The sequence below is a fragment of the Mesoplodon bidens genome, assembly GCF_964165515.1.
Source record: "Mesoplodon bidens genome assembly, chromosome: 1".
Classification (NCBI taxonomy): domain Eukaryota; kingdom Metazoa; phylum Chordata; class Mammalia; order Artiodactyla; family Ziphiidae; genus Mesoplodon; species Mesoplodon bidens.
This window is the reverse complement of record NC_138176.1, coordinates 141,130,416-141,157,358: the sequence shown is the minus strand read 5'-3', so window position 1 is coordinate 141,157,358 and position 26,943 is coordinate 141,130,416. Positions and strand designations below refer to the sequence as shown.

At 36.8% G+C, this 26,943-nt stretch overlaps 1 protein-coding gene across 3 annotated transcripts in view; it reads right to left on the bottom strand.

Annotated features, from left to right (window-relative positions):
- The window catches only part of CORIN (corin, serine peptidase), a 230,071-nt gene that overhangs the window by 178,863 nt on the left and 24,265 nt on the right, over nucleotides 1-26,943 (bottom strand). For all 3 annotated transcript variants that reach the window (XM_081236190.1, XM_081236189.1, XM_081236192.1), the window contains one exon: nucleotides 5,404-5,611. In XM_081236190.1, the coding sequence (XP_081092316.1) occupies nucleotides 5,404-5,611 (208 nt within the window). The remainder of the gene's footprint in view (nucleotides 1-5,403; nucleotides 5,612-26,943) is intronic.

Sequence of the window (26,943 nt, the reverse complement as noted above, 5' to 3'; positions counted from 1 at the left end):
ACATATTTATTTGCAGAAAAGTATAGTGCTTTTGAAGAAGTTCATTTGAAGAACCTCACTCAACCTCTTCCACAATCCTATAGGGATTGAGTACATGAAAGAAAACTGTCTGGTAGATCCCAGGTTTGAGATACAATCTTTAATCTCTAGTCATTTAGCTAGACAAAGAATTTTTTTCAGATAATTTATCTATTTTCTTGACTAAAATGTGGATAGCAGAACCTGACATATCTCATCTTTTTTTTGGACAAGTTCAATTAGGTCCGGCATGAGAAATATTGACCCCAAAATAGATGCATTAGCTAAACTTTGATCAGGACTTGATGATCCAGGTATTGTGCTAAATGCTTTAATATGAGTTATCTTAGTCAAAAATCAAAAAATATGGAACACTTCGCAAATCTGCATGTCATCCTTGCGTTGGGACCATGCTAATCTTCACTGTATTGTTCCAATTTAGTATACATGCTGCCAAAGCAAGCACTAGATAAGAATTTTTTATTTAATGTCTACAGATGTTAAGAATATCTGCGAAGCACCTAGGGGCAAATCAACACTCCAGAGGAAAAAAACCAATAGAAAACACATCCATTTTTAAATGTTAACGATGTATTTCATGAGCAAAGTTTCTCTGCAAATCTTAAAGATGTGAGTAGGGTGATGATCACAAGATCTCCTGGGTGTCTTCCAGAAGCAAAGCCAAGGCAGGACCTCTCAGGCCAGTTAACCCTGCTTCAGCTTTGATAAATTCATAGACCTATTATTTCAACCCAGAGGGAAAGGGTGATAGTTACATATCAAAAGCATGTGGCTGCAATGTTTGCTTCCTCTTCCAAACACAGAGATTTTAAGTGTATCAAAAAGTCATCCAGAAACATCTGTTATTCTCCTGGCCTAGGAATTGTTCATCTCTCTCTACCTACATGCTGATATTTTTAAGCTATTCCTTCTAACCCACATATTTTTAGGGCTACCTAAATTGTTTATCAGCCAAATCTCTATATTTTGAGATATATTTCATTGAATCAATATAGTTATGGATTATCCTGTATTATAAGATATCCTTTAATTATCCTGTATTATAGTCCATGATACACACACTTATTTTTTAATAAATGAAACAATTAATGGAGCTGTTTAATTAAACTGTTAAAGTTCACTGTTATATAATATAGTTGAGTACAGTTGAGGTCTCAAAGGGACAGGTTAAAAACCATACTACTTATACATCCCACTATATCTTTTTAAATTAAAGTCTAAATGTTATTAAGTACCTATTCTCTCTAGGATGGAATATAAGCAATTCTCTATTATTTGAATAGTAGAGTAGTAGAGAAAATGAGTAGAACAAATGATCCAAAATAGTGAAATATAAGAAAAAATGTTTGATATATAAAAATATAAGAATTATTTTCTACAATACATTTTACATTTCTGAACTTATTTTACTTATTAAATTTAGCTTGCAGGTCTCATGCACATGCTAAATGAAAGCAGGAAGCACTGGTCTGAAAGTACAATCATAAAATTAAATATAATAATGAATGTAATAAAATGTAGGACAAGTCCCTGAAGGATACCTGAAAATTGACTATAAATTATTACCCACTATAACAGAAAATGGAAAACTCTCCTATGAGAGCATTTCTCAGGATGAACCAGGTCAGGAGAAAAACAAATTTTACCTAAAAGTACCCTGAAGACTCTGGGCAGCTTAACTAGAATTTTACCACTGATTTAGCTGAGAGTAGAGACTGAATTATCAGAAAAAGGATGATCAAAATGAGTTAAGAGTCCCCTGGAGGCTGAATGCACTCTCTTTCATTGTCTTATATGAAATTTATATAAGTATATATAAATTTCATGGTAAAGAGAGAACTTTCATGGTAAAGAGAGAAACTCTTTTATATAAGTATATAAATTTATATAAGTATATATACATATTCCTGAGTCCATAGAGAAATTAAAGCAAAGAGATGTAAGTGAAATTGTTTGAAATTAGGGAGAAATGGAATCCAAGTCCAGCAGCCTTAAGTATTCTACCTAATTTTCTTTTACTCCATATAGTATCCTACATTTTTTCCAGAATCCTTCAATATTTAGCCTATGTTAGAAATACTCTGTGCTCTCAATGTCATTAGTACTGCCCCTCCTTTCCAATCCACTGATAGCTATTGCTGACATTTACTGAGCTCTTCATAAAAACCCTGCACTGTCATTTAATCCTCACGTGAACTTTGTAAAGCACAACGATTATCTCCATTTTACAGATGAGTGGGCTGAGACACGCAGCTCCAGAGCCTGTGTATTGAATGGCGACCCCCAAAAGACACGTCCATGTCCTAACCTCAGGAACCTGTGAATGTGACCTTATTTGGAAAAATGGTCTTTGTGGCTGTAATTAAGTTAAAGACCTTGTGATGATGAGATCATCTTGGGTTATCTGGATGGGCCCTAAATCCAGTGACAAGTGTCCTCACAAGAGCAGACACACACAGACAAGAAGGCCATGTGAAGACAGAGGCAGCGACTGGAGTGATGTGGCCACAAGTCAAGAGTGATTGAAACCACTGGAAGGAAACTGGCAAAGAAAGGAAATGAGCCTCTCCCCGGGACCCCTGGCACAGTCCCCACCAGACTTTGGACTTCTAGCTTCTAGAACTGTGAGAGAATAAATTTCTGTTTAAGCCACCCAGCTTGTAGTAATTTGTTATGGCTGCCCTAGAAATTTAAGACAATCACCACGTTATAATGCCACTGTTCTAGGAACATAAAGGGCCTCTCTACTACCATGCCATAGGTTGACTCTTGGGAAAGATCTAACAGAGTTTCTCTCTTTACCCTGAAAGTACCCTCTGCAAATGATTCTTTCAGGGGAAACATTTTCCTGAATGTGGTGTCTGTTAATAGTGCTTCTATAATTACTTATACAATTCAGAATCTATTGTTTCTTTTCTACTCAGTTTTTATTTTACAGCAATGTAGGTTGTTTCCAGTTAAAATAATAAAAACCTTCTCTAGGTCCATCCACCTCACTGTAAATAACTCAGTTTCATTCCTTTTTATGGCTGAGTAATATTCCATTGTATATATGTGCCACATCTTCTTTATCCATTAATCTGGCGATGGACACTTAAGTTGCTTCTATGTCCTGGCTATTTTAAATAGTGCTGCAATAAACATTGTGGTACATGACCCTTTTTGAATTATGGTTTTCTCAGGGTATATGCCCAGTAGTGGGATTGCTGGGTCATATGGTAGTTCTATTTTTAGTTTTTTAAGGAACCCCCATACTGTTCTCCATAGTGGTTGTATCAATTTACATTCCCACCAACAGTGCAAGAGGGTTCCCTTTTCTCCACACCCTCTCCAGCATTTATTGTTTGTAGATTTTTTGACGATGGCCATTCTGACCAGTGTGAGATGACAGTGAAGTAAGTCAGAAAGAGAAAAACAAATACCGTATGTTAACACATATATATGGAATCTAAAAAAAAAAAAAAAAAAAAAAAAAGTGGTCATGAAGAACCTAGGGGCAAGATGGGAATAAAGATGCAGACCTACTAGAGAATGGACTTGAGGACACGGGGAGGGGGAAGGGTAAGCTGGGACAAAGTGAGAGAGTGGCATGGACATATATACACTACCAAATGTAAAATAGATAGCTAGTGGGAAGCAGTCGCATAGCACAGGGAGATCAGCTTGATGCCTTGTGACCACCTAGAGGGGTGGGATAGGGAGGGTGGGAGGGAGGGAGATGCAAGAGGGAAGAGATATGGGGACATATGTATATGTATAACTGATTCACTTTGTTATAAAGCAGAAACCAACATACCATTGTAAAGCAATTATACTCCAATAAAGATGTTAAAAATAATAATAATAAAAACGTTTGTCTATTCAAAACTTTCTTTGTACATTAAATTAGTACAAATAACATGGAACCTATCTGCACTTTAAAATGCAATTCATTTTCTCATTACTACTCTGAAAACTTTCTAACATTTTAATTCAGAAAATAATTGATGTTATATATGATTATGTACTTAACAGTGCTTTGAAATTTAAAAAAACTGTATACTTATTAATTCAGACATTCCATAACATACTTTTATTGATTTACTCTCACTGAAAATTATTACTTCAATATAATATAATATCAAAGTTATATTATTTCAATATAATATAATATTGAAATTGTATTATTTCAAAAAGGTGGGAATGCGTTCAAAGGTACAAACTTCTAGTTATAAAATAAATAAGTCATGGAGATGTAATGTACAGCATGGTGACTATGGTTAATAATACCATATTGTATATTTGAAAGTTAAGAGAGCAGATCTCAAAAGTTCTCATCACAAGAAAAAAAATTTGTAACTGCGTGGTGATGGATGTTAACTAGACCTATTGTTTTAGGTTGTACACCTGAGACTAATATAATGTTACATGTCCATTATACCTCAATTTAAAAAAAAAAGAAATGAGCTTACAAGACACATACACAAGTACACCGACTCACATGTTCTCCCTCACCCTCCCAAAAAAGAAAATTCTTTCTAATCCTATTCGATATTGTGCTGGACAGTCTCTGTTTGTCGCTCTGCATCTACCCTTCACCCTCCTCACCCTGCTCTGGGTTCCAGTGTGGGCCGTAAGAATCACCCAGCATCTCACCCGTACCTGATTTAGATGAGATTTGGGACCTCTGAACTGATGATATTGGGATGAGATTTTGGATCTCATCTATTGCACTCATATCAATTGCTCACCCTTGCCCAATTGTTGTGGGTGAGTTCAGTCGGTAGGAGGCCGTGGCAGAAGAGAGGGCAGGAGGAGAGTGAGGTCAGGGCATGTATTCCTTCTTCTCTCTCCCTGCAGGACTGAAGGGCTGGCAGTGGCTGTGCCCCTCTGTCTCGAGTCACAGAACTTGGCTTGTCGGGAGACCCCCTGCCCACAACTACAGCTTTTTCCAGGTCTGCCTGCTCTTTGCCTCTTTCAAGTCTTGAATATTGGAACTGCATCCCATTATCATGAGACCCTGGTGCCTCTCATCCTTACTTGTTCTCTTAACCTTGCCCACATCGCCATAAATCGTCTCTTCAATAAACTCTTTTCCATCGCCCTTGGAGTGTGCTGTCTTCTACCAGACCCTCACCGAAACAGCTATTGACTACCCTAGCTGATGGCCTCTATCTAATAACCTGAATAATTTCTTACCATAAATAAAATTATCCCAGATTTCCCAAAAATGTCTACTTCAAAAGGATTACAACTGGTGTGGGATTTTTTTTTCCCTTTAACAACAACCAAAACAAAAGGGGGTAGCTTGGGATGATTTTGTTCTTCTCAGACACTTCTGCTACTACTGACTCTTATCACTGAATGCTTTTTGTTCCAAAATACCTGTCATCACCATCACCGATGCACTCGGGGAAGGCAAGGCTGCAGCCAAAAAGCATGATATGTTGATAGCAACCAAGGCGATGGAGGTACATGAAGAACTTGAGGAACTTCTCCATTTCCATGTTTTTGACAATAGAGAGGAGAGGTGTCAGCGTGGTGTGGTAGGGCAGCATCTGACACTGGCTGTGAGTGATGTTCATGCAGGCACCTGAGAAGGCAAGACAATTATGTTTAGGAAAAGACACATCAGAATTATATGTTTATAAACTCATTTGATATGACAGACTAATGTGTTCATACAATAAAATATATTCTGTAAGTCAGAATGATTATAGATATACAGTAAGGCACATACATACATAGCAGCATTATTTATAATTGCCAAGATATGGAAGCAACCTAAGTGTCCATCAACAGATGAATGAATAAAGATGTGGTGTGTATATATATATATATATATATATATATATATATATACACATCTGTATTGTATAATATTGGGAATATAACCAATATTTTGTAGTAACTATAAATGGAGTGTAACCTTTAAAAATTGTATAATTTTTTTAAAAAGAAAGCAAGAAAAAAGTGTGTGTGTGTGTGTGTGTGTGTGTGTGTGTGTGGTCATGAAATCAAGCTGCCAATACTCACAAGGGGATAGCATCTGTGTGCTGGGAAAATGTGTGGAAAAATACACTCTCACACCTAGCCAATGGGCAATCACTATTCTGGATCACAGCTGGGCAGGGCAATATGTATCAAAAAAAATATTGGAAACATGCATAGCCTTTGACACTGTAATATTTCTAAAAATTTATAAGGAATTAATCATGGTTGTGCACATGGATTTATCTACAGGGATCTTCATCTCTTGCACAGTTTATACTTTTTAAAAGATAGCAATCACCTAAACATTCAACAAAGGGAACTGGTTTAAAATATTATGGAACAAACAACAGAATGCTTAGCTACATGAAAGATGCTTTAGAAGACTATTAATCACGAATGAGGCTTATAATAAACAAAAATTGCAAATCACAAAACAATTTGTATACCATGATCCTGTTTTTAAAAATACACGATTATTCAAGGATTTCCAATCCTGCCCATGTTTAGGGTCAGCTCAGAGACTCTGACCTCATTTTCTTCCAAGCTGGCTCTCCTGAGCATTACCACCTCCATGGCCTTTCCTTCTCCTTCATGCCATAAATTTGCATGGTTGGCCAAAACTTAGGGGCACGACATTTTTTTGGACCTCATCAAACTCATAATACAAAATGGGAAATAAAAGAATCAGAGAAGAAGAAAAATCCAGATTAAAATCTGTATATAGAACACAGATAGACATAAACATGAATTCAGCTTTGCATGAGGGCCGAGGTGGGGAGTTTGGGGCAAGTTTCACAAGTATGACACTCAAATCTTTTAGGAGGGAAGTTAAAATGCATTTCAGTTTGGGGAGCATTAGAGGCTGGAAGAAGGTATAGAGAGTGGACTTCAAAATGACACAATTGTACGTACTGTGCTATAAGCAGAAAAGCTTGCTTAGAGGAGCTAAGGGTAAATTTTTCTCCATCAAAAATATGAAATCAGGGCTTCCCTGGTGGCGCAGTGGTTGAGAGTCCGCCTGCCGATGCAGGGGACATGGGTTCGTGCCCCGGTCTGGGAGGATCCCGCATGCCGCGGAGCAGCTAGGCCCGTGAGCCATGGCCGCTGAGCCTGCACATCCAGAGCCTGTGCTCCGCAACGGGAGAGGCCACAGCAGTGAGAGGCCCGCGTACCAAAAAAAAAAAAAAAAAAAAAAAAAAAAAAAAATATATATATATATATATATATATATATATATATGAAATCATTCATGAAGAATTCAGTATCAAGAAAACATTTATTACAAATCAAGCTTGTGCCAGGCACCACAACAGGTACTCAGATCTCCTAGTTCAGAATTACCTCATTTTCACAACCCAGTAAAGTGATATCATATCTATATTACACATGAGGAAATTCAGTATCAGAAACCCTAAGACATCTGCCCAGGAGTGCACAGCTATTATGTGGAAATTCCAGATCTTCAAACCTATGCTTTCTGAGAAATTTCCATTTGGAGCCACCTTAAGCTAATGCAAAGGGGGTTATGATGTTAAAAACAGTTCTTAAAGAAGTTAATTCCTAATGGCCCATGAAAGGAAGAGGCTAAAAAGCATATAATGATATATCACATAGTCTGTATTTAAATTAATGGATAATATACCATGTATTCTGATCACATTATCATTCATTTTACATTGCATTATTTTCTTTAGGGGTCATCAGCTTTGGGGTTTATACACTTAATTATAAACCATATTTGGTGAGATGACCAAAAGGCTCATTTACCCCACCGAGGCAAAGAAAACATAACACCAAGAGAGCATTTGAAAAATACATGATAATGAGGAAAATAATATTTTGGTTGGCTATACTATGTTCATGGCAGTGTGAGTTGCACAAAAGAGATTTCCTAATAGCAAATTCCCTTGGGAAAAGAGAAAATGATAAAATAATAGTCTGAAACCTTAAAATATGTCTCAAAATAATTGGCATGGACAAAAATAATAATGTCTTATATTTATAAAATGGTTTTCTAAAGTTTTCCAAACCACTCTTATTAGGATTATAATCTCTCATTATAAATGAAGAAACTAAGGCTCTCATAGGTATGTAGGTAGATGGAAAGATGATGGATGGATGGATGGACGGGATGGGTAGACAAATAGTTAGCCAGGGAGACAGACAAAAAGTGATTTGCAGGGACTTCCCCTGTGGCTCAGTGGTTAAGAATCCACCTGCCAACGCAGGGGACACAGGTCCAATCCCTGGTCCAGAAAGATCCCACATGCCACACAGCAACTAAGCCCGTGCATCACAACTACTGAGCCTGTGCTCTAGAGCCCAAGAGCCACAACTATTGAGCCCACGCACTGCAACTACTGAAGCCCGTGCGCCTAGAGCCCGTGCTCTGCAACAAGAGAAGCCACCACAATAAGCCCGCGCACCACAGTGAAGAGTAGCCCCCGCTCGCAGCCACTAGAGAAAGCCTGTGCAGCCAAAGATAAATTAATTAATTAATTTTTTAAAAAAGTGATTTGCAGACGGACACGCAGTCAGTAATAGAAGCGGGACTGATACATGTGTCCTCCACCTCTTAGGACAACATTCTTCCCACTATACCGCAGCTGTCAATAGCAGAACAAATGCCAAAGGAATTCAAAAGAGCAAGAATTCAATGTAGAGTGAACGATCAGGGAAGATTTAATGAAGAGGAAGAACTTGATTTGCTGGTTGAAAGATATCTAAGGTCTGGACTGGCAGAAGGGTTAAAAACTGAGAGCGAAGCATTGACATATATACACTACCAAATGTAAAACAGATAGCTAGTGGGAAGCAGCCACATAGCGCAGGGAGATCAAGTCGGTGCCCTTTGTGTCCACCTAGAGGGGTGGGATAGGGAGGGTGGGAGGGAGACGCAAGAGGGAGGGGATATAGGGACATATGTATACATATAGATGATTCACTTTGTTATACAGCAGAAACTAACAACATTGTAAAGCAATTATACTCCAATAAAGATGTTAAAAAAAAAACAGGGTACTTAACGAGTGGTAGAGAAAAATTACTACAAAGACAGAATCATAATTGCATGTAACACAGAATGACCAAAAAACTTGAATCTGGGCAGAAAGGTTCAACAAACTTAGCTGAGAATTTGCTAACAGCCAACAAATATAAAAGGGAATCACTCTTTAAGACTCTTGATCTCAGGCCTTTTATATTCAAGTAACTGTGTAAATTTCCTATCATTCCTACTGTCTCAACCTGTGTGTCAAATATTCTTTTTTCCCAGAATGTTCCATTGTCTTTGAAACATGTAACTCTAGTTTTGTATTTGTGCACATTCTCACCAGGGGCAAATGAGTTTTCATAAGTCAGCTACATGCTGGGAACCAGGCAGAGACATTTCTCTGAGGGGAAAGGGAAGGGCACTTTTAGAAATGGACTCATTTATTGTTGCTGCTCCCTCTAATTTGGTTTTCATAGGGTAAAAAAAAAGGGTGGAATGTTTGTTTTTCTTCCCTGAGAATTTACTACTGAGTCTAATAGAAATTAGAAGTCAGGGTTGCTATATAAGAATGCATAAAAAATACAATAGATGTAATTAACCATAGCGTTCCTATAGACATCATAATGTGTCTTTTAAATAATAGTTACTTTAAATTGGGGAACTTGGGGAGGAGAAGTTAGAAACAGATCTGAAGAGCAAAATTGCTTCCTGATTCAATGGATTTCTGGTGAAGCAGAAATATTTATTCTAATTAGCTCCTAAATTCTAAAACAGCACTACTAATAAGGCACGATTTAATAACAAATTTTCAGAGTATGCACTGATTACAAGATAGGTCCCAATTTCAGAAAAAAATTAAATATGAAAAATAAAATGCTGCTTGCATTTGAGAAGATGAGTTATTGATTTTTTGTTTTGTTTTCTTAATCTGACTCAGTAGTTTCTAGATCAAACTGGGGCTTTCTCTACTCATCACGTTGCTAATACTTCTAGATGCAGTAATTAGGAAGGAAAGATGGGTCTGTTTTAAGAGCTTTCCTTATGTTCATTTGGAAATTATGATAAATTCTGTGTTGTCTACTTCTTGAATTAGGTAATGTGAAGTTAGAAATTAGTTTCTTATATGCTTTTTTTAATGTAAAATTAACTTAAGAAACTTCTGACTTACACAGAATTTATTTCAACAATGGGTTCTTTTAAAAATCCATTAAAATCAAATAAAAATCATTTTTAAATAAAAGCAAAATAGTATCTAAACCATAATGATTATAACAGATAATAGTGTTATTAGACAGGAAAAGTCTTAAATTAAAAATAATGAAATATCAACTTTCTAAAGTACTTTGTTATCTTTTGTCTAATAACCTAACAGGAAAACTTGGTAACTTTTCTGACTTCCTATGTATGATTTCACACTTAATTGAAGGACTACTGGTAAAGATTCCACTGTAACAGGAGGCAATATTTTAACAGAGCATGGTTGGTTTGCCCTAACTTAGCTAAACTGACTTATTTTAACTCATGAATTTGCTTCACAGGATTTCCTTGTGGAGGCTTGTACATTTGTCTTACTTCCACATCCTGAGAATTTGATGGGGTTGTAAAGGAGAGTTCTCTGTACACAGCCCTTTTCAGTGGTTTGGGAAGAAAGTCATGGCAGGGTTGGCCCTCTTCACACGTTTTCCTTTTCATTTCTGCCATCCAGTCTGTCAAATTTTGTTGCTGTTTTCCCACATGATGTCTTTTATTCCCACCTCTACAATTTAAATCCCAGCCTTTTATGGTTATGTCTCCCACTTTTATCTGAATATTTTTGTCCTCAATATTTACTGAAAAACTGTAACACTCCTGGCATTGTTCTTGGCCCTTTCACATACTTTGGCTCATTTGCCCTCCTCACAAGTTACTCTGTTTCACAGCTGAGGAAACAAGGTTAAGTAATTTCCCACAAGATTCACACAGCTAAACCTAAATATCCAACAACAGAGGCATGGATAAAGAAGATGTAGTATATATACAATGGAAAATTACTCAGCCATAAAAAAGAATGAAATAATGCCATTTGCAGCAACATGGATGGACCTAGAGATTATCATGGTAAGTGAAGTAAGCAAGACAGAGGAAAATAAATATATGATATCACTTACATGTGGAATCTAAAAAAAATTGATACAAATGAACTTATTTACAGAACAGAAATAGACTCACAGACACAGAAAAAAAAGACTTATGGTTACCAAAGAGGAAAAGGTGGGGAGGGACAAATTAGGAATTTGGGATTAACATATATACACTATTATACATAAAACAGATAAACAATAAGGACCTACTGTATGGCACATGGAACTATATTCAATATCTTGTAATAATCTGTAATGGAAAAGAATCTGAAAATATATATATATAAAATACACACACACATATATAACTGAATCACTTTGTTGTACATCTGAAAGTAACACAACACTGTAAATCAACTATACTTCAATAAAAAAAATTTTAAGTTAAAGATTCACACAGCTAATAATGTCAAAGCTGAAATTCAACTCAAGTCATCCTAACCCAAATCCAAGTCTCTTTCCATCAACAGCTGTGCCCATAATCCAAACATTATAGTTGAAGACACCGTCTCCCCTGAATTTTTCTTTTTTTTTGTTAAAGTTATTTTGACACAGTACTGCTCATTTTATTTTTACTTATTTATTTTTTAATGTATTTATTTATTTATTTTGGCTGCGTTGGGTCTTCACTGCTGTGCGTGGGCTTTCTCTAGTTGCAGTGAGCGGGGGCTACTCTTCGTTGCAGTGCACAGGCTTCTCATTGCCGTGGCTTCATTGAGGAGCATGGGCTCTAGGCACGCAGGCTTCAGTAGTTGTGGCACACGGGCTCACTAGTTGTAGTTCACGGGTTCTAGAGCTCAGGCTCAGTAGTTGTGGCACATGGGCTCAGTAGTTGCGGTTCGCGGGCTCTAGAGTGCAGACTCAGTAGTTGTGGCTCACGGGCTTAGCTGCTCCGTGGCATGTGGGATCTTCCTGGACCAGGGCTTGAACCCGTGTCTCCTGCATTGGCAGCTGATTCTTAATCACTGTGCCACCAGGGAAGCCCCTCCCCTGAATTTCTACCACCCTCAGTGGGGCCCCATGAGATCCATGGAGGCAGGTGGGGTCTTTTTTACTACTCATTCAACAAATACTTATTGACCTCCTACTCTGTGTCAGGCACTGCTCTAGGTGCAGAGCAAATGACATGATGCAAAACAAAGTCCCTGCCCTTATGGAGCTTACAGTCTAGTCAGGGGAGACAAAAAACAAACACAAATAAATATTGTCTGGCATTGATATACATAGCCATAGTCCTAATGCTCAGCAAGAAACAAAGAAGCAGATGTGCCTCTTTAAGGAGAGACTAATAGCACAATAAATATATTCTTACTAGGACAGGACAAAGGACTGTTAGTTTTGAAAGTGAACTCCTTCCTTAAGAAATGTACCAGAATTAAATATTCAAGCAGCACAAATATGTATTATACAATTCAGATGCCAGTCTTTTGATTTCCAATAATGCATATTCATGCTCAAGCATTTTGCTTGTTGCATCCTGTCTTCATTGTTCCTATTATAATATTTAAGTTGTCATCATTTCATATTAACTACAGATTCACAGCCATCAAATAAGAACATCAAAGGGAAGCAAATGCCTTCCCTCCACTAGATTAATCATAGCAGCTCAATTGTCCTGCGGGGGTAAGAAGCCACAGCAAAGGCCTGCTTCAGAGAACCAGCCTTCTCGGGGGACAGCAAAAGTTCCCATAAGCATCCCATTCAAAGTGCTCCTGGGCCTCACTATAACATTATCCTAATTTGTTTTCATTATAACAATAGGACTACCCGTTAAGATCTTGTTTATTTATGTGTTTATTCTCAGTATCCTTCCACATCCAAGTAGACACTTTGTCTTGTGACTAGAAACCACTGGATACCAAAGAGTATACACCCAATAGTTATTCACTGAATGAATGAGATTAAATGGAACAATGTCTTCACTACAAGATTTCTTATTGAACAAGATGGAAGTAGACATGAAAAAAGCCAGTATATACGAGACCCTAGGGCAATAATGTTGATGGCTAATATTGCTACAAATGTTTTTAACAATCTCTTCCCTAGAACTTACCATGGCATAGGGAACCATCCCATACTGTTCCCTCCACCAGACTGATCCCTATCTTGGACTCCACTCTGGACTATAGTGCAGTAGTTGAAAGTAAAAGAGCAGGAATTACCCTTCGATCCTGTAAAAGGCAAATGTCCCATTATCCTTAGGCATACTCAATTCTTCTAGCATGAGACCTCACCATAGTAGAGAAAAAAAGGAAGTTGTGCTTACAAGCTGTAAAGGCTGGAGAAAGATGAATAGATGAGTATCTTTATGCCAGAGCTGCAAAGAGCTCTGAGGAAAGTGTGGGTAAAAATGATGGCTATAGCTGCCAAGACTAGGCTCAAACACTGTAAACTATCAGAGTTAAGTAAAAGCCAGCTACTCCAAGACTGAGAAACAGAAGCCAAAATCTACCTTGAGCCTCGGTCCCACCCAGAAGGCTGTGTGACCTTGGGGAAATTACTTAATGTCTTAAAACCTCCTAATCTGTAAAGTAGCAGTGATGATGTGAATGAGAGGTTGTGAGGATCAAACTTGTCAACAGAGATAAAGAGCTTACGACAAAGCCCCCATACTGCTGATGTTCAACTGATATATCAACAGCACTGGTGTCTCCAGCAAGAAAAAATACACAATTCAGAGAGAGGATAGGATGAGATAAGCTTACTTTGCAGTAAAAGCCTAAATAAACCCTTAGTATCTATTCAAGTTCTCTCTTAATAAAAAATACATCTTAAATTTCACTTCCACTTATTGTTTTATAGTAAAATAAAACAATTTAAAGCTAAGGAAATAGATGAAAAAAATCCTTGAGTACTTTCTAGGCTGAATGTTTGCTAAGTATTTTATATACAGCATTTTATCTAACCTTCCCACAAGCCTATGAAAAAGCTGTTTTTATTCACGTTTTACAGATACTGAGACAGATTCAGTGAGGGTGAGAAAGTATTCAATGTTACATAGATGTTAAGTTGTAGAGTTGAAATTAAAATCAAGTCATGCTGATCCCATAATCTGTTCCTGTCTACTGTATCATTCTGTCAAGATACCATTAATTTTAAACATTGTACACTTACTTCATTCTTTGTAAAATATTTAGATGAATCTCTTTGGATTCAAGCAATAGAGCTGCTTCTGCATGATTAGTAAGCACTAAACCTTCTCAAAGAAAACACTGAATCTGCTGTTAAAAACAGGTTACCCGTCCTCACTGAGGGACGAATTGGATTGGGAATGCTTAGTGTCTATTCCTGGCTGCATTATGAAGTCCACCCAGGTCAGGACTACATCAGCAGAGTGAAACAATGAAGGTCATTCTCTAGTCTAGATAACTCACACGAAAAGTAACATTTTACGAGAAGGATTTCTGGGACAAACCAATTTAAAAGGATATCGTGTACCTTGGGAGATCCGCAAGGGGGTTACAATAGGATAAGAAGGAACAGAAAGTTACAGACAGGACCTCTCTATGAAGATCCTGGCTTTTTAACTAACTCTAAACATCTGTGAATCCGAACATATTAACTATTTTGTTTCTCATAAGAGAAAATCAAAGAGACAAAAGTAAGGCACACTTTCTTAATGAGTCATCTGTAACATTTGTAAAAAGTCTTTATAGACATAATCAAGGCATAGGTAAGCCAATGTCTTCCTAATTTACACTCACACAAAAAAGTGAGTACCAAGGATAACGCTGTGTAAATTATCAGACTTAAGTAAGAACTAGCTACTCTTGCCAGGAGAAGCATGAGGTTTATGGTTTAATGTTCTCTACACAATTACATTTATTCCAGACCTAACATTTTTTTTTTGTTGTTGTTGTTTTTGTTTTTGTTTTTGTGCTGTACGCGGGCCTCTCACTGTTGTGGCCTCTCCCGTTGCGAAGCACAGGCTCCGGACGCGCAGGCTCAGCGGCCATGGCTCACGGGCCCAGCCGCTCCGCAGCATGTGGGATCTTCCCAGACCGGGGCACGAACCCGTGTCCCCTGCATCAGCAGGCGGACTGTCAACCACTGCGCCACCAGGGAAGCCCCAGACCTAACATTTTTAATGCACCCTCAAGCCTCTTGGTGAAGTCTTTTGCCAATCTTCAAGCTTTCACAGTCGATATGTGTGTGTGTGTGTGTGTGTGTATCATTCTCTCCTGTCATTCATACACACATCCATACTACCTGATTCTAAGTTGCTTAAATGGTAGCTAAATGCTCATAACTTGATGGAACTCATTCATTCAACAAATTCAATGCTTTGACACAGTGAGAGGCCTATATTTTATTGTAAATTGATTATTCACATTCCATAGAACTAAGTAAGATGTAACATTTCAGCTGTCACATCTCTATCTACCAGTCATTTTTCATTAATTTTAAAAGAACTAGATTGTGTCCCCATATAATTATCTATCTTAGGATTATGAATGGTTGAATAATAAAAATAATTCAAATTTATATGGTGCTTTCAAGTTTGTAAAACACCTTTCCCATACTCAGTATGATGGTTCCACAGTCTGATTCAAATTCTCCTTTATTTGTCTCTATTTATGTGGCCTTTGACAAGTTACTGAAATTCTCTGTTTATCAGTTTCCTCATCTGTAAAATGAAGATAAAAATATCTGTGTTATGGGGTTAGTGTCAGGATTAAATGGTATTTACAAATGCCTATCATTAGCACATATGATAAATTATAAAAGTGTTTGCTATTATTATTATCTCATTTGTGATTCACAGAAACTGTGAACTAGACGGGAGAGAGATTTGTATCTATGTTATGTAAGTAGGAAAACTGAGACAGAGACTTTAAGCTTTCATTCTGCCCTCTTCCTATATATATAGGATCAAAATTCAAGGTTTCATCAATTGGTTTGGCTTACTTGTAAAATAAAATAGTGCTGGGTATTATTTTAAAAAACACTCATTGTTTAAAAACATTAGTTATTCATTGAGAAAATATTTAAGTCTCTATTAAATAAAGGCACTTGGCTTGGTGCTGTGAAATTGAAAATAAGAACTTGAAATTAGACCACATTTTATTTATTTAGCCAAATTGTACTTTAATACATATGAAAATTATTTGTTTTTTAATACCAAGAACTGTACAAATAAATTCTATAATGATGAGAGTATAAGAAATTACTTAGTGACACATCATGTTCATTGATGTCAGAGTTTATTGTAAAAATCATTACCTCACTTGTGGGTAGTTTTAAACTTCGCTGTTCAAAAACGTAATGAGATATCAGTGGATTTCCCACCCTGTGTAGTTTTATTGGGAATCTCATTTCAGGTTTAGTAACAGTCAAAACTTAAGTAACAGAAGAATAAATGACAGGGCAAACCTGCATACTAAGGTCTGTATTAAACCAGCTAGGTACTGTGATTCTTAATAGATTTATAAAATGCTCACTCAGATAACCCTTTTTAACCCAGAATACACTAAATTTAAAATCTGTAACAAGTCAGCCTCAAGTTGAGCTGATATTTACCTTTTTATTCTCTGAATTTACCAAGGAAGATTTTACAGGGAATAAGATCGTAAAGGAGGGTGTGTTCTACATACTCAAAAGGAAATTTTTTTTGGCCACACCCATGGCATGCGGGATCTTAGTTCCCCAACCAGGGATAGAACCCGTGCCCCCTGCAGTGGAAGCACAGAGTCCTAATCACTGGACTGCCAGGGAATTCCCTCAAAAGGAAATGTTTGAAATAAATTTCTAGTACTATTTTTTGGAATGCATATGACATACTATTTCTTTTTAATAAATATACCTTTTATCTTAAGACAAGGCAGTGTAATATTAGAAAGCAAAACATGAGCAACCACTCAACAAAAAAAAGGGAGGGAGGAGTGGAATGGTTCTTATTAGTTATATCCTCAGCATTACCTTCCCATCCTTAACTAAATAGCAGCCATGAAGTTTGGGAGGCCTTTCCCTACCCCCAGCTCCAGGTGTGGGTCCTGACTGGCCAATGACAATCAGCTCATGGCATTGCCTGGCACTGTGCTTAGTTCAAGGGCAGATAGGAGAATGAAGTTGGCCCCATCACAGTAAAAACCCAGGAGTAGAACAGGCTGCATAATTTGAGCATACCCAGGATAAAATGAAAATGTGGGGTCCCTTGGTCAAAAATTATTTTTATATTATTTTATTTATTTATATCATTCATAATATTTATATTTATATCATTGCTAATAATTTCAACAAGGTGACAGCATAACATTAAACAGAGTATGGAGTCCGTCTATGCTCAGGGCTCTGTGCAATGGCACAGGTCGGCATGCTTAGGAAGCCGGCTGATCATCAGAGAAGAGTCCTCCCTCCAGGAACCTCTACAGCTCTCCACATAGGGGCATTTGAGCAGCAGGCCCAGGATCTCTCTATAACTTTTGGTAAGAACTAAAGGTGATCAGTTTACGAGCGTTGGGGCCTCTGATTCAGTCTGAGGACTTCTGTTTTTGTATATGACTTGAACATGTCAGAGGCAGAGATAACCAAACACACAAGCAACCCTGGCTTTGTCCACACATTCAAGCATTGCATAAAAGCAGTGCCTCTTCCTGGGAAACCAGATGTGTCTGCACACTGCGTTTCAACTCCAACTTGCAGAGTCACACATTTCTCCAGGGAAACTGCCCACACTCGCGACTGGTGAGGGGCCCATGCCCTGCCCTTCTAAGTAGCCGCTTCTCTCCCAAGGTTAGCAAGGACGGAAATCATGGTCTAGTGCCAGTGTTCCAACTATTGTGCTGAAATATTTGCTGCCTTATACCTGCTTCTAAATTATAGTGTACAGAGCAAGGCTAATCCATCACAAGTCGGTCATTTTGAGTCCTTGATACATAAAGAGTTTCTCAAAAAAAACATTAATGACTATATTATATCTTCACTATGGATCGATTAGGGGAATTTGGTCAGATTAAAGCTGAAGACATTTGTTGGGCATTAAAGATTTTCTTTATCAAGAAGATATTAACAAGAAATTTTGGACTAGTTTCTTCCTAAGTGTTACCAACTATAGTAGATAATATCTATACATTTGTCAGATGATAAAAAAAAAATAGGACTGTGTGTGAAACCTGGCCTTGAAAAATGTAAATTCTGAAACATCTCCACTCCCTGCCTTTTTCATGTTAGGATGGAAATGAAAATAACTGGAATAGAGGGCTCTGGGATAATTAAGCCAAAAAAGAGAAACATGGGAAGTTTAAACACGGAAATGAATGTACAGAGTTGGAATAGCAAAGAAGCAGAGTCAAAATGAGTAAGGCTGCCCCAGATTCAAATGGGGCAGATATAATGTGAACCTAGAGAGGTGGAGATCTGAAGGGTGAAATGGAAGGCAAGAAATACCTGACACAAGGGGGCAATGTTGAATCAATTCTGTTTCTGGAGACACTATAATTTTTTCCTATAATTGAGAAATTTTTTATTATGAATTTTAATAATAATGAATTAAATATTTAATATAGGGTTTAACATATTGGCCTATAAAGACTTTGCTTTCTCTAGGTGATTTTCCTAAAACCATAAAGTACAGTATTTTAATTACAAACTAGTTACAAACTAGTCAAATTACAAACTAGTCAAAATTCCTTTGTGCAAACATTACAGAGAGCAGCCCAACTCTCAATTATGGGAGCAAGTTTAAACTCTACTACAAATGGCACTAGAAAAAAAATACCTTATAAAAGATCCTGAGAAAATTGATAATATGTTGATAAGGTGAAAGAGGGCACATGTGCATTCATTGTACTAGTCTCTACTTTTGTGTGTGATTAAAAATTTCTGTGTAAAATGATTTTTTTTAAAGAAAAGATACTGAAATATTGTTAACTAAGTAATCTGAAAGCCCACCCATTATAAACCTCCAGAAATTTTTGGTAAAATAAAACAAATGTTTTTACGTAAACAGCTGAACTCTCCATAAAGAAAAGGAAATCTCAAGATTGCAGAAATGCAACAGTGAACTGAAAACAAGAGCACTGAGTATGTGAGATGACATCATAGGAATGAAGAGCACATGGGTGAACATTTCATGAGCAGATATTGTAATGGCCCTGTCTTGGAGGAAGTCATCAGTCTCAACAAAGAGATGAGGCTTTGAATCCATAGGAAGTACAAATAGGAACCGAGGCCCCCCAACACACACACACAAAAAGTATGAACTCAACTAGCTCAGCCATATGATGAGGGAGTTTGTCTGACTCTGCCTAGACTCTGATTTGACAAAAATCTTTCTTTGGGCACTTCTCACTACAGCTCTGGTCCTCCCATGGGTTTGAATTTACAACAACACATATGATCCAAGAATCCCCCAAGCCAAAAATTAACATAAAAATTGGCCCTGGGACGGTGACACCTTGGGGTGACTGGTCAAACCAAACACAAAATTGTCCTAAGTGACATGCCCTGAATCCAAAAAAGTTTATAATCTAAAGTTATAAAATAAACAGAAAACAATTCACTAGGGGAAGGAATAATAATAATCATTAGTCACAACCAGCAGCAATAATTGAAGTCTGAGAACTTCAGACAATTGAACAGTCTGACAGAGGCTATAAAATAAGTATGAATAAAACAACTAAAGACAAAAAGGTAGTAATTAAAACCATTTGAAAAAAATGACACACTATAAATAAAGAACTAGAAGATTCAAAAAGAAACCAAATAGAACCTCTAGAAATGAAGAATATGTATGAACATTATAATTTAATTAGCAATAATCGTGCCTTAGATAAACCTCATTGGCTATGATACTGCCACTGCACAAAACTGAACATTATAATTTAAAACTCAGTGAATAGATTAAAATAGAATATTAGATACTGCTGAAGAGAGAACTAGAGAATTAAAAAATAAATCTGAGAAAATACACCAGAATTCAGCACACAGATTTATAGAGGATGGATGAGAATGTTCAACATAAGAGTAATTAGAGATCCAGAAAGAGAGAATAGAAAATCAGGAGTGAGGATATAGTCATAGGATTAATAGCTGAGAACTCTCCCAAACTGAAGAAAGACCTGAATCCTCAGATTCAAGAAGCACACCTTCTAAACAAGATATATAAAAAGATATCTACAATAATAAATGCTGGAGGGAGTGTGGAGAAAAGGGAACCCTCCTATACTGTTCGTGGGAATGTAAACTGATATAGCCACTATGGAGAACAGTATGGATGTTCCTTAAAAAACTAAAAATAGAGTTGCCATATGATCCAGCAATCCCACTCCTGGGCATATATCCAGAAAAAACTCTAATTCAAAAAGGTACATGCACCCCAATGTTCATAGCAGCACCATTTACAATAGCCAAGACATGGACACAACCTAAGTGTCTATCAAAAGATGAACGGTAAAAGAAGATGTGGCCCACATATATACAATGGAGTATTACTCAGCCACTGAAAAGGATGAAATAATGCCATTTGCATCAACATAGATGGACCTAGAGATTATCATATTAAGTGAAGTAAGTCAGACAGAGAAATCCAAACATCATATATCACTTCTATGTAGAATCTTTAAAAATTGATATAAATGAACTTATTTACAAAACAGAAATAGACTCACAGACATAGAAAACTTATGGCTACCAAAGGGGATAGCAGGGGTGGGAGGGAAAGAGATAAATTAAGAGTTTGAGATTAACATATACACACTACTATATATAAAACAGATAAACAACAAGGACTACTGTATAGCACAGGGAATGATATTTAATATCTTATAATAACCTATGATGGAAAAGAATGTGAAAAAGAGTAAACATCATATGTGTGTATATATATATATATATATAGAGAGAGAGAGAGAGAGAGAAAGAGAACTGAATCACTCTGCTGTACACCTGAAACTGACACGTTATAAATTAACTATACTTCAATTAAAAAAAAGAAAGAAATCTACAATATATCCCTTACAGTGAAACCAGAAAGGCAAAAAATAATAATTTTTAAAGCATCCAAAGATGAAATCCAAGTTGTCTACAAGGAAACAAAAATTAAATTTGCATTAAAGTTTCTGATAGCATCATAAGAGTCCAGAAAAGTGTGAAATAAATTCTTTAAGTTGATGATTGAAAAAAAATTGTCAGTCTAGAATTCTGTACCTAGTTAAACAACAGTATTGAGGGTGAAATAAGGATAATTTTAGACAAATAAAAACTGGAATAGCCTCCATTGAAAGAACTTCCAAGGAGTATATTTAATTAAGGAGAGAATTTAACCCAGAAGGAAGGAGCAGGATGCAAGAGATTATGGTGATTATTATATTATGTATACTTGAAATCTTTCATAATATTTGAAAAGAGTGTAAGAGCCTTCTTTGTTTAAACACTTCCTTAAATTGCCTCAAAATTTTGGATGTTGAGTACCACTGGCTACAGTATCTATTTATTCTTATAGAAACCAGAAACCTAGGGCTTACTGCCTCACTTCCTCAAAAACACAGAGAAAAATAAGAGTATCCTCCAAATTTTGAAATTTGAAAAAAGAAAGAAAGAAAGAAACCCTACATCTTGGATGCACAAAGGAAATAAGAGAGAAAATGATATAATTTAAGTTAAATTACATTATTGAATTATTCTGATTTCAGAATTTTAAACTATATATTCGTTGCCTACATATCCTATGTAAATCTTAATTAAGATTTTATATTATTATAAGATATGCAAAACTGCTTATGTAATTTAGTTGTGAAATGAGGTAAGCAGAAGTGGAAATTTATTTTTAAACAATTATAATGGTGATATCATTATTCATTCTGTACATAGTATTGTTTAGAATCTTTAATAGCTATTTATATTATTACAAGGCCATAGGTGCTTGTGAAAGGTGAAAGATGTGGGAAATACAGAGCAGTGCAAAGAAGAATATAAAAAGTTACCTATAGTACTATTACTCAGAAATAACCGCTGTAAACATTTGGATATATATCATTACTGAAGTCAAACGACCTAAACACAACTTCCAGCTTCCTTACTCACTGCCTTTACAGATGATATTTAAACTCTCTCAACATTAATTTCTTTACTGTACCATGGGGGTATTAACAGTATCTACTTAATGAAGTGTTCATGTAAGGTATATAGTACAATACTTGGCACACAATAAATTTGACTTATTTCACTAGTCTTTTTTTCTTTCATACTATATATCATATATACTTAACATAACATGAATATATTTAACATTACAATGCACTGTACATATTCAATGTACATATTATTTAGTAGCCTGCTTATTCACTCACTAATAGGTCTTGAATATTTCTACATATCAGTATGTATTCTTCCACAACATCATTTTTAACGGTTGTACATTTTTCCAGCATATGATGGATTAAGAGGAAGGGGGGAAGAAGAACAAAAGACTGATTAAAAACCCATAGGAAAGAGTGGCATGGACTTATAAATACTACCAAATGTAAAATAGATAGCTAGTGAGAAGCAGCTGCATAGCACAGGGAGATCAGCTCAGTGCTTTGTGATCACCTAGAGGGTTGGGATAGGGAGGGTGGGAGGGAGACGCAAGAGGGAGGAGATACGGGGATATATGTATAGCTGATTCACTTTGTTATAAAGCAGGAACTAACACACCATTTTACAGCAATGATACTCCAATAAAGATATTTAAAAAAAAACACAACCCATAGGAAAGAAATCATAACCCAGAAACAAAAAACACAAACCTTTAAAAATTTTATATATTATAAGAAAGCAACAAGAAAATGAGTTTAACCAAACAAGAACTCAAAGACAAAAGAAAAAAACATTGGAATAAAAGAAAATGAGGCTATAACACTAAAAATATTAACACTAAAAATATTTAGAAATGATAAAAATTAAAGAAACTTAGGATAATCATTATGAGCACAATTAAGAAGATATATGTATAAGGAAGACAGCAAGTTAACAAAAAAATGTTCCTCTGAATCCAAGAACCCAAAAGTGGAAGAGAAAAATCTTGAAAGATGTTATAAATCTTTTTTCCTGAAATGAAGGAATAACTGGGCCTGCATATGAAAAGGGCAACCATATTTCATTATGACCTCAGAATGATAGACATCAAGATATAAACTGCTTAAGTTAATAAGTTTAATAGAATTCTTCAAGAACTGGGCATCAAATGTGTTCCCTGCTCATGGGTTGTCACTTCTTCCAGGCTCTTTTGGTGAACAGAGACAAACTGGTATGTATTTTTAAAGGAGGAAAAAATACTGAGTTTATACCGATATTACCAATTCAAAATTAAGATTATAGGGTTTTAATTTATTTGTTTTTATATTTGTACCTTTTTTCTCTTATGTTGAAAATGTTGGTTCCTGAAAAGATGAATATAAATACTTATTTGCTTTCTCCTATAATATGCAAACAAGAGCTTCAAAATAACAACCCCAATATAATAATAAGTCTACTTAATGGAAGCTTGAAATTGATTAAAGATTTAAATATAAGACTTGAAACCATAAAACCCCTAGAAGAAAACAGGAAAAAAGCTCCTTGACACTGATCTCGGCAAAGATTTTTTGAATAAGATGCCAAAAGTACAGGCAACAACAGCTAAACAAACAAGTGGAACTATATCAAACTAAAAAGCTTGAAAAGACAACTTATGGAATAGGAGAACATATCTGCAAATCATGTATCTGATAAGGGGTTAATAGTCAAAATATATAAGGAACTCACACAACTCAGCAGCAAAAAACCCTAAATAATGCAATTTTAAAATAGGCAGAGGACTTGAATAAACATTTTTCCAGAGAAGACATAAAAATGGACAACAGTACATTAAGGGCCAGGGCTTCAACATATGAATATTGGAGGGATACGAACATTCAATTGATAATATTCTAACCCTGGCCCCCAAAATTCATTGTCCTTCTCACATGTAAAATATATTCATTCCATCCCAACAGCTCAGAAAGTCTTAAATCGGGCTTCCCTGGTGGCGCAGTGGTTGAGAGTCCGCCTGCCAATGCAGGGGACACGGGTTTGTGCCCCAGTCCGGGAAGATCCCACATGCCGCAGAGCGGCTGGGCCCGTGAGCCATGGCCGCTGAGCCTGCACGTCCAGAACCTGTGCTCCACAGTGGGAGAGGCCACAACAGTGAGAGGCCCGCATACCGCAAAAAAAAAATAAATAAATAAAAGTCTTAAATCATTTCAGCATCAAAGTCTAAAGTCCAAAGTCTCATCTAAATGTCATCTAAACCGTATATGGCTGAGACTCAAGGTATGGTTCATCCTGAGGCAAAATTCCCCTTCAGCTGTGAACCTGTGAAACAAGACAAATGTGATTCTAAAACAAAACGGGGGACAGGCATAGGAGAGACATTCCCATTCCAAAAGGGAGAAATAGGAAAGAAGGAAGGGGTGACGGGGCCCTACTTGAACACTGATGGTGCTAGATGTGTCCCCACATATTACCTGCCTTACTGCCTCTCGTGACTGGCTGGAAAATGACCACTTGGCCAACCCCCAAACTCTAGAATAAGCAAAGACTCTTGATTTAAGGTCTTCATTTCTCTCCCATGGCAACCCTCCCATATTATTTTTTCTATTTTTTGTTGACTTTCAAGGACACATAATATGGTAACATAGTTACTGTGGCTTAATAGCCATCAGATCATCATAAATCAGTCTACTGAAATGTATATCCTAAAGGCCTTTGTCCAGTGCACATCTGTAAACATATAACCACAGCAGAACCAAACTCTGCCTTTGATTACTTAATAAACAATGGAAGAATTGGAAAGTAATTTCAAGGAGGGAATTGTAGAATTCCAGAACTCCCACTTCCTGAGGTGATAAGATTCTCATTAGTACCTATAAAAGCATGGTGGGCCTTCCCATAAAATTGAAAACAAAAGGCTCTGCTCAACTTATCTAAGACAATTATATTATGAATAAGTTTTTAAATCTAAGAATTAAACAGTATAATCTGATTAAAAATGGAAACTCTAAGACAGACCTTTAAAATAAAACCTTTATAACTGTAAATAAAACTTGATGATGTTTACAAAAATGATATATTTATTATAGACTAGAAATAGTATGAATTAGCAATCTTGTCTTTTAAAGAATTGAGAATTGAAATGAATCATGTTTCCTTCGGGCTCTGAACCTCTCTTACAGAATTTCTCAAGTTATAAATAATACATTCATGTCTCAAGGCAGTTACTAGACAATTGACTACTTGAGGACAGGACTTCTAACTGACCCACCATTATAGTCTACAGAGCCAAACCCCAGAGCTTGGCACCCAATAAGTAGCTGCTTAGGAGCGAATGGTGCTTCTTAGAATATTAACCTAGCCTCTCAGAAATCGAGATGTCTCACAAAACTTGGAAGGGTACATAGATGCCAGAGTGAGTTTACACCAATTAATATAATCATAAGCAAGTACTGTGAGTCTAATCAATTCAAACACCACATGTAAGTATTAGGTTAATGATGCAGAGCAGCAAAAAAGAAGAATGAAATATGTTAACACTAAGAGACAAGGAATAGTTTGTATCAAATGTGAACTGTTGCAAAGCTTTTGGCTTGGAAAAGTCATTACCATACTCGTTCCAACTACAAGTAAGTGGAAAGGCACATTCTCCAAAGACACAAGTAACAGCACACAGATTCCCGCTGATGGGTTTCTTGCTCTCAGCACAAAATTGTACAAAAACCAAAAGCCTGCGATAGCAAATTGAAAGATTCAGGCAAAAGAATATATACAGTGTCGGTTTTCTTTCAGAACCACAGACTAAAGTAAATTACACATTTTTAAAAAACTTTATGTGAGAATCTGGCTTTTAAAAGATCATTTTAGGAGCTTCCCTGGTGGTGCAGTGGTTAAGAATCTGCCTGCCAATGCAGGGGACAGGGTTCGAGCCCTGGTCCGGGAAGATCCCACATGCTGCGGAGCAACTAAGCCCATGCGCCACAACTACTGAGCCTGTGCTCTAGGGCCCATGAGCCACAACTACTGAAGCCCACGCGCCTAGAGCCCGCGCTCCACAACAAGAGAAGCCACCAAATGAGGAGCCTGTGCACCGCAACGAAGAGTGGCCCCTGCTCACCACGACTAGAGAAAAGCCTGCGCACAGCAACAAAGACCCAACGCAGCCAAAAATAAAAATAAAATAAAAATTTTTAAAAAAGATCATTTTTGTCCTTGAATTTGATCAGGACTGTTTCTGTAATGCTGTTATCTGCTACTGTTTTTCTCTTCTCTGTACATGGATCAAGTGTATGGGGCTGTTCTTCCTCAAGAGGAACCTGTGATAATGAATCTGGAGAAGAAAAGTTTGAGCCAAAAACCTTTTTGATGTGACAATTTAACTCTGACCCCTGTTTGCTATAATAATGTATTATAGGCACATTACCTTTGGGGGCAGATGTCACCTGTGGTGTACTGCGGGATTCATTTTGGAGAAGGGGTCTGGAAGTCTTGCCCAAAAATCTTTGCAATGGGAGGAATGGGACTGAAGCTAAAGGAGAGCAAACCAGGTACTGCTCCATTATCCCTTTCAAAAGCCTAGCTCTGCAAATGATTGAGTTCGCTCTCTCTGGGAGGAACCCAATACATCCCAGGAACAGAGTCATCTACAGATGCAACAAGGAAGAAGAAAAGGAGAGTGGGCAGAAAAAAAGAGAAAGAGGGACTCCATACCTACATTAAAATTTCCTTTCTCCCTCTCCCAAGAATTACGCAGGTCTTTATTAGAATGCTACCATGCCAACCAGATAAGCAGGCAACAATTATTTAAATGCTTCACTTGTTCTTGCTTAG